The 13484-nt window shown below is 40.9% G+C and overlaps 1 protein-coding gene across 3 annotated transcripts in view; it reads left to right on the top strand.

The window, feature by feature from the left end:
* Nucleotides 1-4352: 4352 nt before the first annotated feature.
* Lkb1 (Lkb1 kinase) overlaps nt 4353-13484 on the top strand; it is a 49579-nt gene continuing 40447 nt past the window's right edge. For all 3 annotated transcript variants that reach the window (XM_069319498.1, XM_045728569.2, XM_045728568.2), the window contains exon 1: nt 4353-4635. In XM_069319498.1, the coding sequence (XP_069175599.1) occupies nt 4516-4635 (120 nt within the window). In that variant the 5' untranslated portion in view covers nt 4353-4515. The remainder of the gene's footprint in view (nt 4636-13484) is intronic.

Consider the following 13484-nt stretch of genomic DNA (forward strand, 5'->3'; position numbering starts at 1 on the left):
TATATATATATATATATATATATATATATATATACATATATATATGCGAACAAGCCTGAATGGTCCCCAGGCATATATGCAACTGAAAACTCCACACCCTAGAAGTGTGGAGTTTTTATACTGCCAGGAGCACTATGCAACTGGTGTACAGGAGACCTTAACCACTCGACCATCACGACCGTACAAAAGATGATGGTAGCCGAGGCTATTTGCCCATCATCCCGACGGCACTTTGATGGTAATCTTGGGCATAGTTATTTTATCAAATCTCCTCACTTTGGGGGGCCACGTGAGCAACACAAATGCGAACAACTTGTGTTGTTCGCATTTGTGTTGCTCATATGGCCTCCAAAAATGAGGTGATTTGATAAAATAACTATGCCCAAGATTACCATCAAAGTAAATGGTAAATTAATTGGCTGTTGATTGCTGGTGTTGACTTTTTGATGTGTAGTGCCTCGCAGATGTCAAGCCGCCTGCTATCGCTGTATCTATTGATGATTATTGTGTTGTACAGAAATATACCATCAGGGCGACTAATAAGAGCAGTAGAGTTACGGGGTGTTAGGAAAGAGGGCACTCTTTCAGTTGGGCATCCAGCTGTGGTGAGGCTCCTCTTAATGATGTCGTTAACTTCACTGTGCCTCGAGTGCCAGTCCCCAGTGCTCTGGCAGAGTAGGCCATGGTGGCCGTAAGTGTGCCAGTTGCCGACATTGGGGCTGCTACTGCTGTGAGGAGAGCAATGTCGTGTTGTTGCAGCACCCAGGCGCTCTGCAGCAACTTTGTCTACAATTTGGCCATCCCAGCTGGATTGCTTGTGGGCTTTTGGAGTGGTGGTTGAAGTGATGGGCCTGAACGAGAGGCCCACTCGGTGGCACAGCGTATGAAATTGGGATCGTGTACGCCAGCCAGCTGATCTAAGTAGGCAGGTAGAATTTCCGTCACAAGGTTGTCGGGTGCCGAGGAGGACAGGAAGGCTGGTACAACGATTTGCGTTGTTATTCGAACTCCGAGGCCCCCAAGTCTTACGGGAAGAGAGGCTTGTTACCACTGTAGGTCATCGAGAGAGAGGTTGAGGGCTTTTTATAACATTGATTTCAGTAACAAACCTGCCCGAAACGCTGCGCGTACTAGTGGCTTTACAAGAGTGTAATTACTGTACTATGCTATATATTCTCACCAACCCAATGTACCTTCTTGTATATAAATAAATAAATAAATAGGTCATACTCACCAAGTTTTAGGCTACTGTAGGATGGTGAACACATAAGAAAGTAGGTTAACCTGGGGAGGAACAGGCATCTGGTGATGAGGTAAAGTGCATCATGAGCATCAATATTCTCAATCCTCCCATCCATCCTCTTAAGGTCGGCGATTTTCTTATCAAGGACCTCATCGATGACTTTCATCCCCGTGGGGGGGGGGGGCCTCCTAGGAGAGTGTTGTCTTCAAGTTTAGTTGTATGACTATTTGGCAGAACACTCTATTCTCTCTATAATGCCCTGCTTGGAATATATATATATATATATATATATATATATATATATATATATATATATATATATATATATATATATATATATGTCGTACCTAGTAGCCAGAACGTACTTCTCAGCCTACTATGCAAGGCCCGATTTGCCTAATAAGCCTAGTTTTCCTGAATTAATATATTTTCTCAAATTTTTTTCTTATGAAATGATAAAGCTACTCATTTCATTATGTATGACATCAATTTTTTTTTATTGAAGTTAAAATTAACGTAGATATATGACCGAACCTAACCAACCCTACCTAACCTAACCTAACCTATCTTTATAGGTTAGGTTAGGTTAGGTAGCCGAAAAAGTTAGGTTAGGTTAGGTAGTCGAAAAAAACATTAATTCATGAAAACTTGGCTTATTAGGCAAATCGGGCCTTGCATAGTAGGCTGAGAAGTGCGTTCTGGCTACTAGGTACGACATATATATATATATATATATATATATATATATATATATATATATATATATATATATATATATATATATATATATATATGTATATATATATATATATATATATATATATATATATATATATATATATATATATATATATATATATATATATATATATATATATATATATAAGACCCTGGTCAAATGGACTTTAAGAATGCCTTCAACATGGTCAGAAGAGATGCAGTGCTCTGTGCCGTACGTAAATCACCATTTCTGGCCTCTTTACTCGTTCATACTATCTTGCTACAGTGGTGAATCATTATTGTTCTTTGGCGAACATGAAATCAGATCATGTGTAGGTGTTCAGCAAGGTGATCCTCTAGCTCCTTTTCTTTTCTGCTTAGTTTTAAAAGAAATCACTGAAAGCTCGTCCAACGAGTTCAACATCTGGTTTTTGCATGATGGCACCATAGCTGGCACCCTAGACCATATTTTGGAAGACATCAGAAAAATAAAGGAGCAAGAAGTATGCCTGGGTCTCTTCCTGAACCTTTCCAAGTGTGAAGTAGTCTCCTCCAACCCAGACATCATAGCTAGACTAAGGTCTGCCTTGCCCGGAGCCCCATGTCATTAGGGCTGTGAACAGCACTCTCCTTGGAGCCCCCCTCGGGTCTAATGCCATTGAGGAGATCCTTGATAAAAAAAATCACAGACCTCAGGAGGATGGAAGACAGGATAGGTGACATCGATGCCCGCGATGCTTTTTATCTCCTCACTAAATGCCTATTCCTTCCGAGGCTAACCTACTTTCTGAGGTGTGCCCCATCTTACGACAACCCAAAGCTTGAAGAGTATGACCTATTACTGAAGACCATGCTAGAAAAGTTGTCAATCTCTCCATCATTGAATGCCAGTGGAAACAAGTCACTCTTCCTGTCAGGCTCGGCGGCTTGGAAGAAGACAGGAAGCCTTCCTGTCTTCCTCCTCAGCATCAGATGACCTGGTTAAGGAAATTATACCTGACAACCTGTGTGACTTAGCAGGGATACAGGACTCCCACTACTCGCAATGCGACACAAAATGGGGTGCCATGACAGACCCAGCACTCAGATCAACCATGTTGAAAGCCAAGAAACAATCCAGCTGGCAAAGCCCCATTGTAGGCAAAAAAACCACAGTTTTGCTGGAGGCAGCAACAACCCCCAGTGATCGTGCATGCCTCACAGCTGTGCAGGCTCCGAAAGTTTGGGACTTCCTTTTGGTAGTCCCTATGTCTGCGACAAGCACATGTCTTGATCCGCAGGAGCTCCGTATTACAGTCGCTCTCCGCCATGCTGCCCCTATCCACACTGTATATAGGTATATTTGCGGCAGGACCAGAGGCAAACTCTGCTATCTTTGCCGGCCAACAAGATAGAATCACACTACGCCCTTGGAAGGGTTGCAGACAGTTGGCGTGATACTACACTTGCGTATCCACCCTCGCAATTACATACATTGACCTCTCTGTCGGCCAAGGAGGAGCCACAGCGACACACAGAGAAAGAGACAAGTCAACCAAGTACAGGGAAACAGATCACCGGTACAACTTCTTTCCAATGAGGTCTGAAACCCTAGGTCCATGGGGAGAGAGTGCAAGAAGGTTTCTTAAGGATCTTGGTTCCAGGCTCATTGACACTACCAGAGACCCTAGAGCGGCAAGTTTTCTCTTCCAGCAACGGTTTCAAGTTCAACAAGCCACAATGAAGGACTGATAACACAGGATGCCTTTTCACCCACAGGGTTATAAAACTATAGAACAGCCTACCCGCCGAACCCGCAAATGCCAAAACTCTGGTAACTTTTAAAGTACAACTGGAAAAGATCATCAAGGCAAATGAGGGGCGGGGGGACTTTCGACAAGCCATCGGCCTCCTGTCCTCGTCGAGGCCACTAGTGTAAGTGGCTTTCAGGTAAATCAGGTAAATTTTCCTTGTGCGTGTTTCGCCCATGCTAAAATGAGCTAGGCTTATAGTTCATGCATTTATCTGCTTGATGTTGGGCGTAAAGATAAACTTGGATATTCTGAATCATCTTATATAACAATTTGCAATATGTAACCTAGTTATTTTATTTAATTTGAAAATATAGAAAGGATTTTATTTACAATTCAAATAGGTTTTACTTGTGTTGTCTTATGTACAGTTTTTGAAAAATTCTGAATGTTATAAAAGTCTACTGATAACTCATACTGTAAAAAATGCATTGCAGTCCAATTATATCACACCGCCTTAAATTATTTTCAGTTCTGTTTAGGACAGATATATAGAGAACGCTGAAAATATCTCTAGTTCGGCATCGTAGGTGACTGTATTCCAAGTTAGGCTTGAACAGCTGTTGTCTGGCCGACCCATTTTCTATGATGGCGACCGTCACTTGTTTACATTTCGAAGATGAGTACTCAGGGGTGCCTGTTGTTGTTGTGGCGGTGGTGACACCAATGGTACTCGTGCAACCTGGATCCCTTCCACCGCAACTTGTGCAACCTGGACTCTTCCAGCGCTCACTACAGTGATGTTTGAGGTGTGAGGAAGCTATGGATCGCGACTTGGCGAGCGACAGATTTATGGAGTTTGATGGGGATGATGATGCCTTACTTATTCAAAGGATCGACTCGAACGAGATCATCTACTGTCCTCCAAAAAGAAAGTACAAGGTACTATAATAAGATATAACTGATGGTAGACTAATTGAGATTAGCAAGTGACAAATTACCTACAGGACAGGTTAATGCATTACAAGGATTCCTGCATCATGTGATTTTCAACAAATTTGCATGCATTAATGTTGCACAGAGATAAGCAAGGTTACAGACCCCATATTACTGTGCTTATCTATGAAAAGTTTTAGAATGTCTTCCTCGGTCACTTAAGAACTTTGGTGACCTCTGAATCACATTCAGAGAAGTTTTAAGTTTGTGGAGGTAGAAAATAAAGTACAGTACTGTAATGGCAAGATGTATATTGAATAATTTTGGTCTTAATATACATGTGCAGTCTCCTGAGAGATAGCACAGCAATTAAATTATATTTTGTTACTCTGGTCTATGAATAATATTTAGTATTTTTCATCTGGCTTAATTTATTTAATTTGAAAATATAGAAAGGATTTTACAGATTCAGTTTATTAAAATTTGTATAACTAAATTAATGTAATTCTGTATTTTTATGTAAAACATTTCTAGTAATTTCATTAACATTGTCTGTACTGTATGTATATTTACTCGTGTGATATTTTAAATTGAAATTCTATGCACTTTTAAGATGACAGTGCGGGTGGAGCCAGTTTTGCATGGTTAGATTTTGTCAATAGTGAATTAAATAACCGCGCCTTTCTGCATGTGCTAATGTTTAACCATGCGTGTATTTTGAAACTGAGCCGGCTGATGAAGTAAAACTTAGGTTAAGTTTATCTCTCCTATACCATACTAATTTTTATCTAATAATAGTAAAATAACTAAGAGCATTTGTTAAGAGAAGATACAGGTAAATGTGTTGTGTGAATAGAGAATTTTGGGACATTGATCACAAGCTACTTGGTCACTATCCCATGGAAAAATATATTCAAATTTTTCCTAAGATATTTGGTTTTTATATTTTGTTAGCTTAATTCAAAACAAGGAACATACTATTGACTTCACAGTTGTAATATATTAATATACTGTACATGTAATTACCCTGTACCTAAGTGTAGTTACAGGATGAGAGCTACGCTCGTGGTGTCCCATCTTCCCAGCGTTCTGTCATATAATGCTTTAAAATTACTGACAGTTTTCTCCTCCACCACCTTCTCCCCCAACTTGCTCCAACCATCTACCACTCTGTTTGCGATAGTTAATTTTCTTATATTTCTTCACCAGCTTTGTTTAGTTAGTTTAAATCTATGACCTCTTGTTCTTGAAGTTCCAGGTCTCGGAATTTTTCCCTATCAATTTTATTGATTCCCGTTACTATTTTGTACGTACTGTACTGTAGTGATCATATCTTCTCTTTTTCTTCTATCTTCTAGTTTTCCATATTTGTTACGGCCCTCTCGGGTCGCAACCGGGTTCTTTCTCTGATGTTGTTAGAGGTAGGGTATCCGGCCCCAAGCTAGTAGTGGCTTTCAAGGGATATGATCCGTAACGCAAGTAAATTAAAGGGGAAGGGAGACAAAGGCAAAAACTTAATAATATAATTGTCACCATCACCATAAATAATATATATCTTATCACACGGGGGAGGTATAAACACTATTATGTACAACGTAGTCTTCTTCTGAAGACTCTGGACGTTCACGGTGCTCAACGATGCTAAGCTCTTGGTCCTCTTGTGGCCTCACTATGAATCCTTCGATCCTCTTGAGTCTACCCTGGCCACAGGCCAGCCAAATCACAGTTCCACTGGGGGCACCGTCGTGGAGACCGTCAACCACAAATCCAGCCTGTAGCTGGCAGGTTCCAATCAGCAACGCTGGTTAGGCCACTCCACGACTGATACTAGGGTTGCGAGCCCTAGTCAGGAGCCTTGTGTGATCCCACAGATCACTCTCCTCACCACAACACCCCAGTGGTTAAGCGTCTCCACCAGTCAGCCCCGGGTACGACAATCCCTCAGCTGCCACGTCACAGGCAGGCTAACACCACCGTGTTCATCGGGGGGGGGGGGGGGGGGGTGACTCACAGCTGCTGCAGCAAATACTTGGAGACAAGACGGCTGCCTTGGGTAGACTGATCCAACTTCCATTACAGCAGTCCCAGGTTGACTCTGTAATCAGACACGTCATCAGTAATAGGGACACTCTAGGGCACCTCACTTACAGGCTTAGACACAAACGCCCACCTATCCACTCCATAGATGGCGTTGCTGTCTAAGCTCCACCTCACCAGAGGTCAGCAGCGGCTGTGTTATGAGCTGATCAGGACGGGAAACTAGCCCTTGTGGCCAGTATATCTCGTCCTCACTAGATGGCGTCATCCATTTGGAGGGGGTTTCGGGAGCTGACCCACAGATGGCGTGGTCGTCACTGCTCCGTGCTCGGACGCTGGGCTCGGGTCCGTAACAATATTTAATGCCTCTAACCTCTTCTCGTAGCTCTTGTCCTTCAGTAATGGGAGCCATTTAGTTGCATGTCTTTGCACCTTTTCCAGTTTGTTGATGTGCTTCATAAGATATGGGTACCATACAACCGCTGCCTTGTTCTAACAAATGTCGTGAACAATTTCTTTAGTATTTCGCTATCCATGAATTTAAAAGTAATTCTGAAGTTAGAAAGTGTAGCATAGGCCTTCGCACAATGTTCTTTATGTGGTCCTCGGGTGATAGTTTTCTATCTAGAACCAAGGAGGCCTGGTCAACGACCAGGCCACCGGGATGCTAAGCCCCGAAATCATCTCATGTCATGGTAAGATAAGATAGCTCCTTAGATCTCTTTCTTTATCAGAATTCTTTAAAGATTTCTCACATAATTTATAGGTTGTGAGGGGATCTGTGTTCACCTATTCCACATTCCATAACATGGCAGTTATTCACAGTAAGTTTCATTTGCCAGGTGATGCTCCATACACAGTACACAGTACAGTACTTATTTTGTCCAGGTCTTCTTGAAGGACATGATAATCATCTAAGTTTCTTATCTTCCCTATAATCTGAGCATCATCAACAAACATGTTCATATAATTCTGCATTCCATCTGGTAGATCATTTATGTAGACAATGAACATTACTGGTGCATGAACAGAACCCTAAGGAATTCCACTTGTGACATTTCTCCAGTCCGATACATTGGCTCTGATTACTACCCCTCATTTTTCTGTCAGAAAAATTTTCAGCCATGTTAGAAGCCTACCTGTCACTCCAGTATGTTCCAGTTTCCAGAAAAACCTCTTATGTGGAACTCTGCTGAATGCCTTTGTTAGGTCCAGATAGATGCAGTCAACCCAACCATCTTTTTCTTGTAATACCCCAGTGGCTTGATCATAGAAACTGCGAAAATTTGTTACACAGGGTCTTCCAGATCGAAAACCATACTGTCTGCCTATTTTTATATTGTTTTTCTCCAGGTGTTCTACCCATTTAATTTTCATTATTTTTCCAATATTTTTACTATTCTACTTGTCAGTGATACAGGTCTAGAAATGAGGGGGGATCTTCCCTGCTCTCACTTTTGTAGATTGGAACTATGTTAGCCTTTTTCCACACATCTGCTAGGAGTCCTGTACACAGGGATGCCTGAAAAATCAGTTGAAGTGGAATGCTGAGCTCGGGTGCACATTCTCTCAGAACCCATGGTGAAACCCCATCTGGGCCAACTGCTTTCTTTCTAAACTCCTTGAGCATTTTTCCACTTCGTCTGTACAGTATACTGTATATTTTTTATACATAACACAGACTCCTGTGCTCCCATGTTTATAGACTTTTTTTCTATCTCTAGTTGATGGTGCAATAGCTCACTACAGGCCTTCCCTGTACACTACAGGTACTGTGCATCACTAGTGGCTGAGAATCAATTCGTTATTTTTATTTTGACCTAAATATGCTTAATACCTCATTTTGGAATGGATTTTGTTACAACTGACCTAGCTTACACAGTATAGTTTTATCTTACTGTATATATATAAGATTACACCAGATATAATGACTAATATAATTTTAATTATCTTAGCTTTATAACTTCTTATCTTATGCCTCTCATGTTAATTTTTTGCTGTTGATGGCAAAGAATATGAAAAGAAAATTATTGTAGATTCGACTGCTGAAAAAAAATGGAATAGGCCATCAAATACTTCAGCACGGATTTCCAAGTGTAGCACCACTGAGGAATCTCGGTCATATGTGGCATTCTGTCTAGAAGGGGAGTTGGTAATGAGTGTCTAGGTGTCTAGTAATGAGCATTTGGTATCAACTGCTGGTTGGATGAATATTACATGGCCAATTCAGTATTATTTACTGGGAAATTGGGGCAGCTTCTATGGTAAACATAATGTGTATTCAAGGGATTCTCTTGAGATCATCTGTCTAGGGCGGGAAGGAGCCATTTGTGAAGTGTCATCCACACTTCCGTGGAAATAAACATTCTATTCACATGGGCTCTAGGAGACTCGAACCATGGACCACACGCGTGTGAGGCCGAAGCTCTAGCGACTGAGCTATTGAGTAGTCTTAATAAGGAAAGTTTCCAGAAGCAGCATCCTGCTGCCAAACTGGAATTTTTTACTTTACCTGACTATTACTGAACTCGGAGGAATTAGTGATCCACACCCTCGTCATATAACTAGAGCCTCGGCCTTACACGCATGGGGTCCACGGTTTGAGTCTCCTAGAGCCCAGGTGAATGTAATTCAACAGTATGTATTTTGTTTGCATTCACCAATGCGAGAAGTCCTGATCCACTTGCTAAATTAATTCTTGTTATTGATGGAGGATTGTTATAGGACACAGTCTCCGTGGTGTAGTGGTAAGACACTCGCCTGGCGTTCCGCGAGCGCTATGTCATGGGTTCGTATCCTGGCCGGGGAGGATTTACTGGGCGCAATTTTAACGCAACAGTAAAATGTGTACTTGGATGAAAAAACGATTCTTCGCGGCAGGGGATCGTATTCCAGGGACCGTAGGATTAAGGACTTGCCCGAAACGCTACGCGTACTAGTGGCTGTACAAGAATGTAACAACTCTTGTATATATCTCAAAAAAAAAAATTTACATTAAAGAGGTGCTGGTGGATGATGATAGTGTTGAATTGACTGAAGTGTAGAGTAATGGTGATGAGGTATCCTCACCAAATTGCCCTTCACCATGTGCACTAATGAAACTAATGCCATGGTGAATTTTAAAGCTTCCGTGCCATCCTTCACTGTATAAACACTTAACATTAATTTTCATGGATTGGTGAAACTCGTGTGCCCTTTTCCATGAGCAGCCAGCCTGCCACTGGCTGTTGCTGCTTTTTCTCACGCTTCTGTTTGTACCACTGCCACACTGCATTATTACTACTCTACACTTTTTCTTTAATTACTAACCTTTATATTTTGTATTGCCTTCTAACTTTCTCTTCTAGAATAACTAAAAAAGGACAGGGTTAGCCTTAAGAAGATGAACATAATGCTAATGATATATTCAGCGCACACAACACTTCTCGGGATCCCGCTCTCCACCTTCTTAATTATTTCAACATTCTTCTCAAATGTCATCACTGACCTCTTTTATGTATCCTGCTTGTTGAAGCTTTCACTGACATAATGGGTGCATTTGGAGCTAACCTGGTGCACAGATGTTCCTAGATTGTGACGATATATCCAAGAAAGTCATGGAATGAACACTTCAGCCTTGTGGCAATTAAAAACAATGGGAACAATGGGCCATGAATCTATGATGTCACAGGGTACAAGGCACTAGAGTGGCACCCCACATAGTCAGTGGGCAAACTAGGCCCATCTCCCACCCAACCACCCCCGACCACCCTGGGCCACGAGGCCTGTTGGAAGCTTACCTGATGAGATACCTGAACCATTTTATGCAAACCTTGCGTTTCCCAAACTTTAGTATCCGAACCAACCTTAGTCCGGAAACTGACACTTTCAGATAGACAGCATTCGCAAAGCATGTGTCTGTCTGTATAAGAAATAAATTACACAATTTTTGTTTAGTGTAACCTCAGAAATATGGATGAAAGTAGAAAAATACTAGCAGAATGGCAAATTAGGAGAGATAAATGGTTTCACATTGATAAATAAATTACATGGGGAGTGGGAATTGCAATATTTGTCAGATTAAGCATTGAATGTTGTCATCCTAGAAATAAAATTGGAGATAAATACTGTACATACAAAATCAATTTGTATTAAATTGAATAAGGCTGATGATAGCCTATTTTTTTTTTTTAATATAAGCCACACCAAATATAATGGAAAAAAGAGGCAGGCATATTTGGGCAGGTATACTTAGAGTACAGTATTTACCTATAATAACACAGTGGAACCTCAGTTCTTGTATGTCCCTGTTCTCTTATTTTTCGGTACTCATACTCAATTTTTCTGAATAATTTGATTTGGTACTCGTTGTTTGCCTCGGTACTCGGAATACCTTTATACACGTCCAGGTCCACCAAGCATGTGGCATCGCAGCAAGATGGCGAGGCGCGCCTCAGTTTACAGGGTCCTGCCAAGGTGACAACTGCGCTTGAATTCTTCGTATAGAATTTCATTGTTTTGGGGCTATTCTTAGTTTCTGAACATAAAAGTAATTATCATATATCACGCCATGGGTCCCAAGAAAGTCGGTGGTAAAGTTCAACCTAAGAGAACAACTGTGAGGATGACCATAGAACAAAAACAAGAGATCATTCGTAAATATGAAAATAATATGCGGCCTGTTGAACTTGCTAGATTGTATAATAAAAGTACTGTATGTCAATGATTTGCTCTGTAATTGCTAAGAAACAAGAAATTATGAGTGCTAAAGTGACAAAAGGTGTAACAACAATCGTGAAACATGGAACACAAACACTTGAGGAGGCTGAAAAATTATTATTAATTTGGATAAACAAGAAGTAGTTAGCAGGTGATAGCATTTCAGAGGCCATCATTTGTGAAAAAGCAAGGATGTTGCATGAAGACCTTATAAAGAATACCCATGGAACGAGTGATGCAGACACGAAAGACTTTAAGGGGAGCAGGGGATGGTTTGAGAAATTTAGAAAGAGAAGTGGCATTCATAGTATAGTGAGGGGTGCCAGCTCAGACAAACCAGCGGCTGAAAGATTTGTTCGCGATTTTAAATATTTTGTAGATACGGATACATACCACAAGTGTTTAATTGTGATGAGACAGGGCTATTCTGGAAAAAATTACCGAAGAGGACATACATTACCCAAGAGGAGATGTCGTTGCCCCGGACACAAGCCTACGAAAGATAGGTTTACTCATGGGCTGTGTGGTAATGTGAGTAGCGATTTGAAAATTAAACCCTTGCTTATGTATCATTCTGAAAATCCATGGGTTTTAAAAAAATATAATGTGTAGAAAAACAAACCATGAGTGATGTGGAGGGCTAATAGTAAGGCATGGGTGACAAGGCAATATTTTACCGAGTGGGTAAATGAAGTGGTTTGCCCTGCCATCAAAAAATATCTGCAGGAGAACAGTTTGCCACTCAAGGCCCTGCTTCTCCTTGACAATGCTCCTGCTCATCCTCCAGGCTTGGAAGATGCATTGTTGGAGGAATTTAGTTTTGTTACAATAAAGTTCCTTCCTCCCAACACCACTCATCTAATTCAGACCAGAAAATCATTGCCAATTTTAAGAAACTTTATGGCAGGGCACTTTTCCAGAAATTTGTCCAAGTAACTGATTCAACAAACCTTACCCTCGAAGAGTTCTGGAAAAGCCATTTTCACATTCTGAGTGCTTTAAACCTCATAGACAAAGCCTGGGAAAAAAGTGACTATAAGAAACCTGATCTCTGGCTGGAAAAAATTGTGGCCTGAATGTGTTCCAGAATGAGACTTTGAGGGGTTTGAACCTGAAGTGCCTCTTGTTGAGGAAATTGTTTCTCTGGGCCGGCAATTGGGCTTGGAGTTGAATGGTGCTGATGTGGAGGAGTTGATGGAGGAACACAGCGAAGAACAGACCACCGACGAACTCCTAGCCCTTCAAAAGGAGCAGCAACAAGAGACAGCTGAGGAAATTTCTTCCGGATTGGAGGAGGCAATAGAGGATTTCCCTTCCTCAACACTTAAGAAATAGTGTACAGTATGGGAAGAAATGCAAAGTTTTGTTGAAAGGCTCACCCAAATAAAACTGTAGCAGGCCATTGTGTTAACCTTTTTAATGACAATGTGATATCTCACTTCAGACAAGTGATTCAACGTAGGGAAAAACAAGTGTCCCTAGATAGGTTTTTAGTGAGAAAAACAAGCAGTGAGCCACAACCAGGTCCTAGTGGTATGCAGGCAAAATGTAAGAGAGAGATTATGCCAAATATGTCATCACTGCCTGATGGTATAATGGAAAGGGACTCCCCTTCCACACACTAATACCTCTCCTCCTTCCCCTCTCCTCAACTTTTTCCTTACACCAACAAGAGTCCTCCATAAAAGTAAGATACTATGAGTAGTTTTCTGTATAAAATGTATTTTTTAGTTAATATTTTGGGGGTGTGGAACGGATTAATTCAATTTACATTATTTCTTATGGGAAAATTCGTCTTGGTTTTCATATTTTTCGGTATTCGTACCATCTCTGGGAATAGATTAACTACAAAAACTGAAGTACCCCTGTATTGGTATTGTAGGTGACTTCAATGTTTGTAAAATATACTGGACAAATGAAATGGGGAAATGTTGAATTTTTTTTTGTTAATAATAATAATAATAATAATAAATGCCCAGCCATTACTATCCAGTTCAGGATTCAAACCAAGAATTCCTAATTGTGAGTCAAGAATATACTACTGGGACCCTGATGGAGGTGGTTGAAGACTTTTCTCAAACAGTATATATCAGACTTATGCCAACAAACAAAGAAACACT

This window comes from Procambarus clarkii, chromosome 93 (assembly GCF_040958095.1).
Source record: "Procambarus clarkii isolate CNS0578487 chromosome 93, FALCON_Pclarkii_2.0, whole genome shotgun sequence".
Lineage (NCBI taxonomy): Eukaryota > Metazoa > Arthropoda > Malacostraca > Decapoda > Cambaridae > Procambarus > Procambarus clarkii.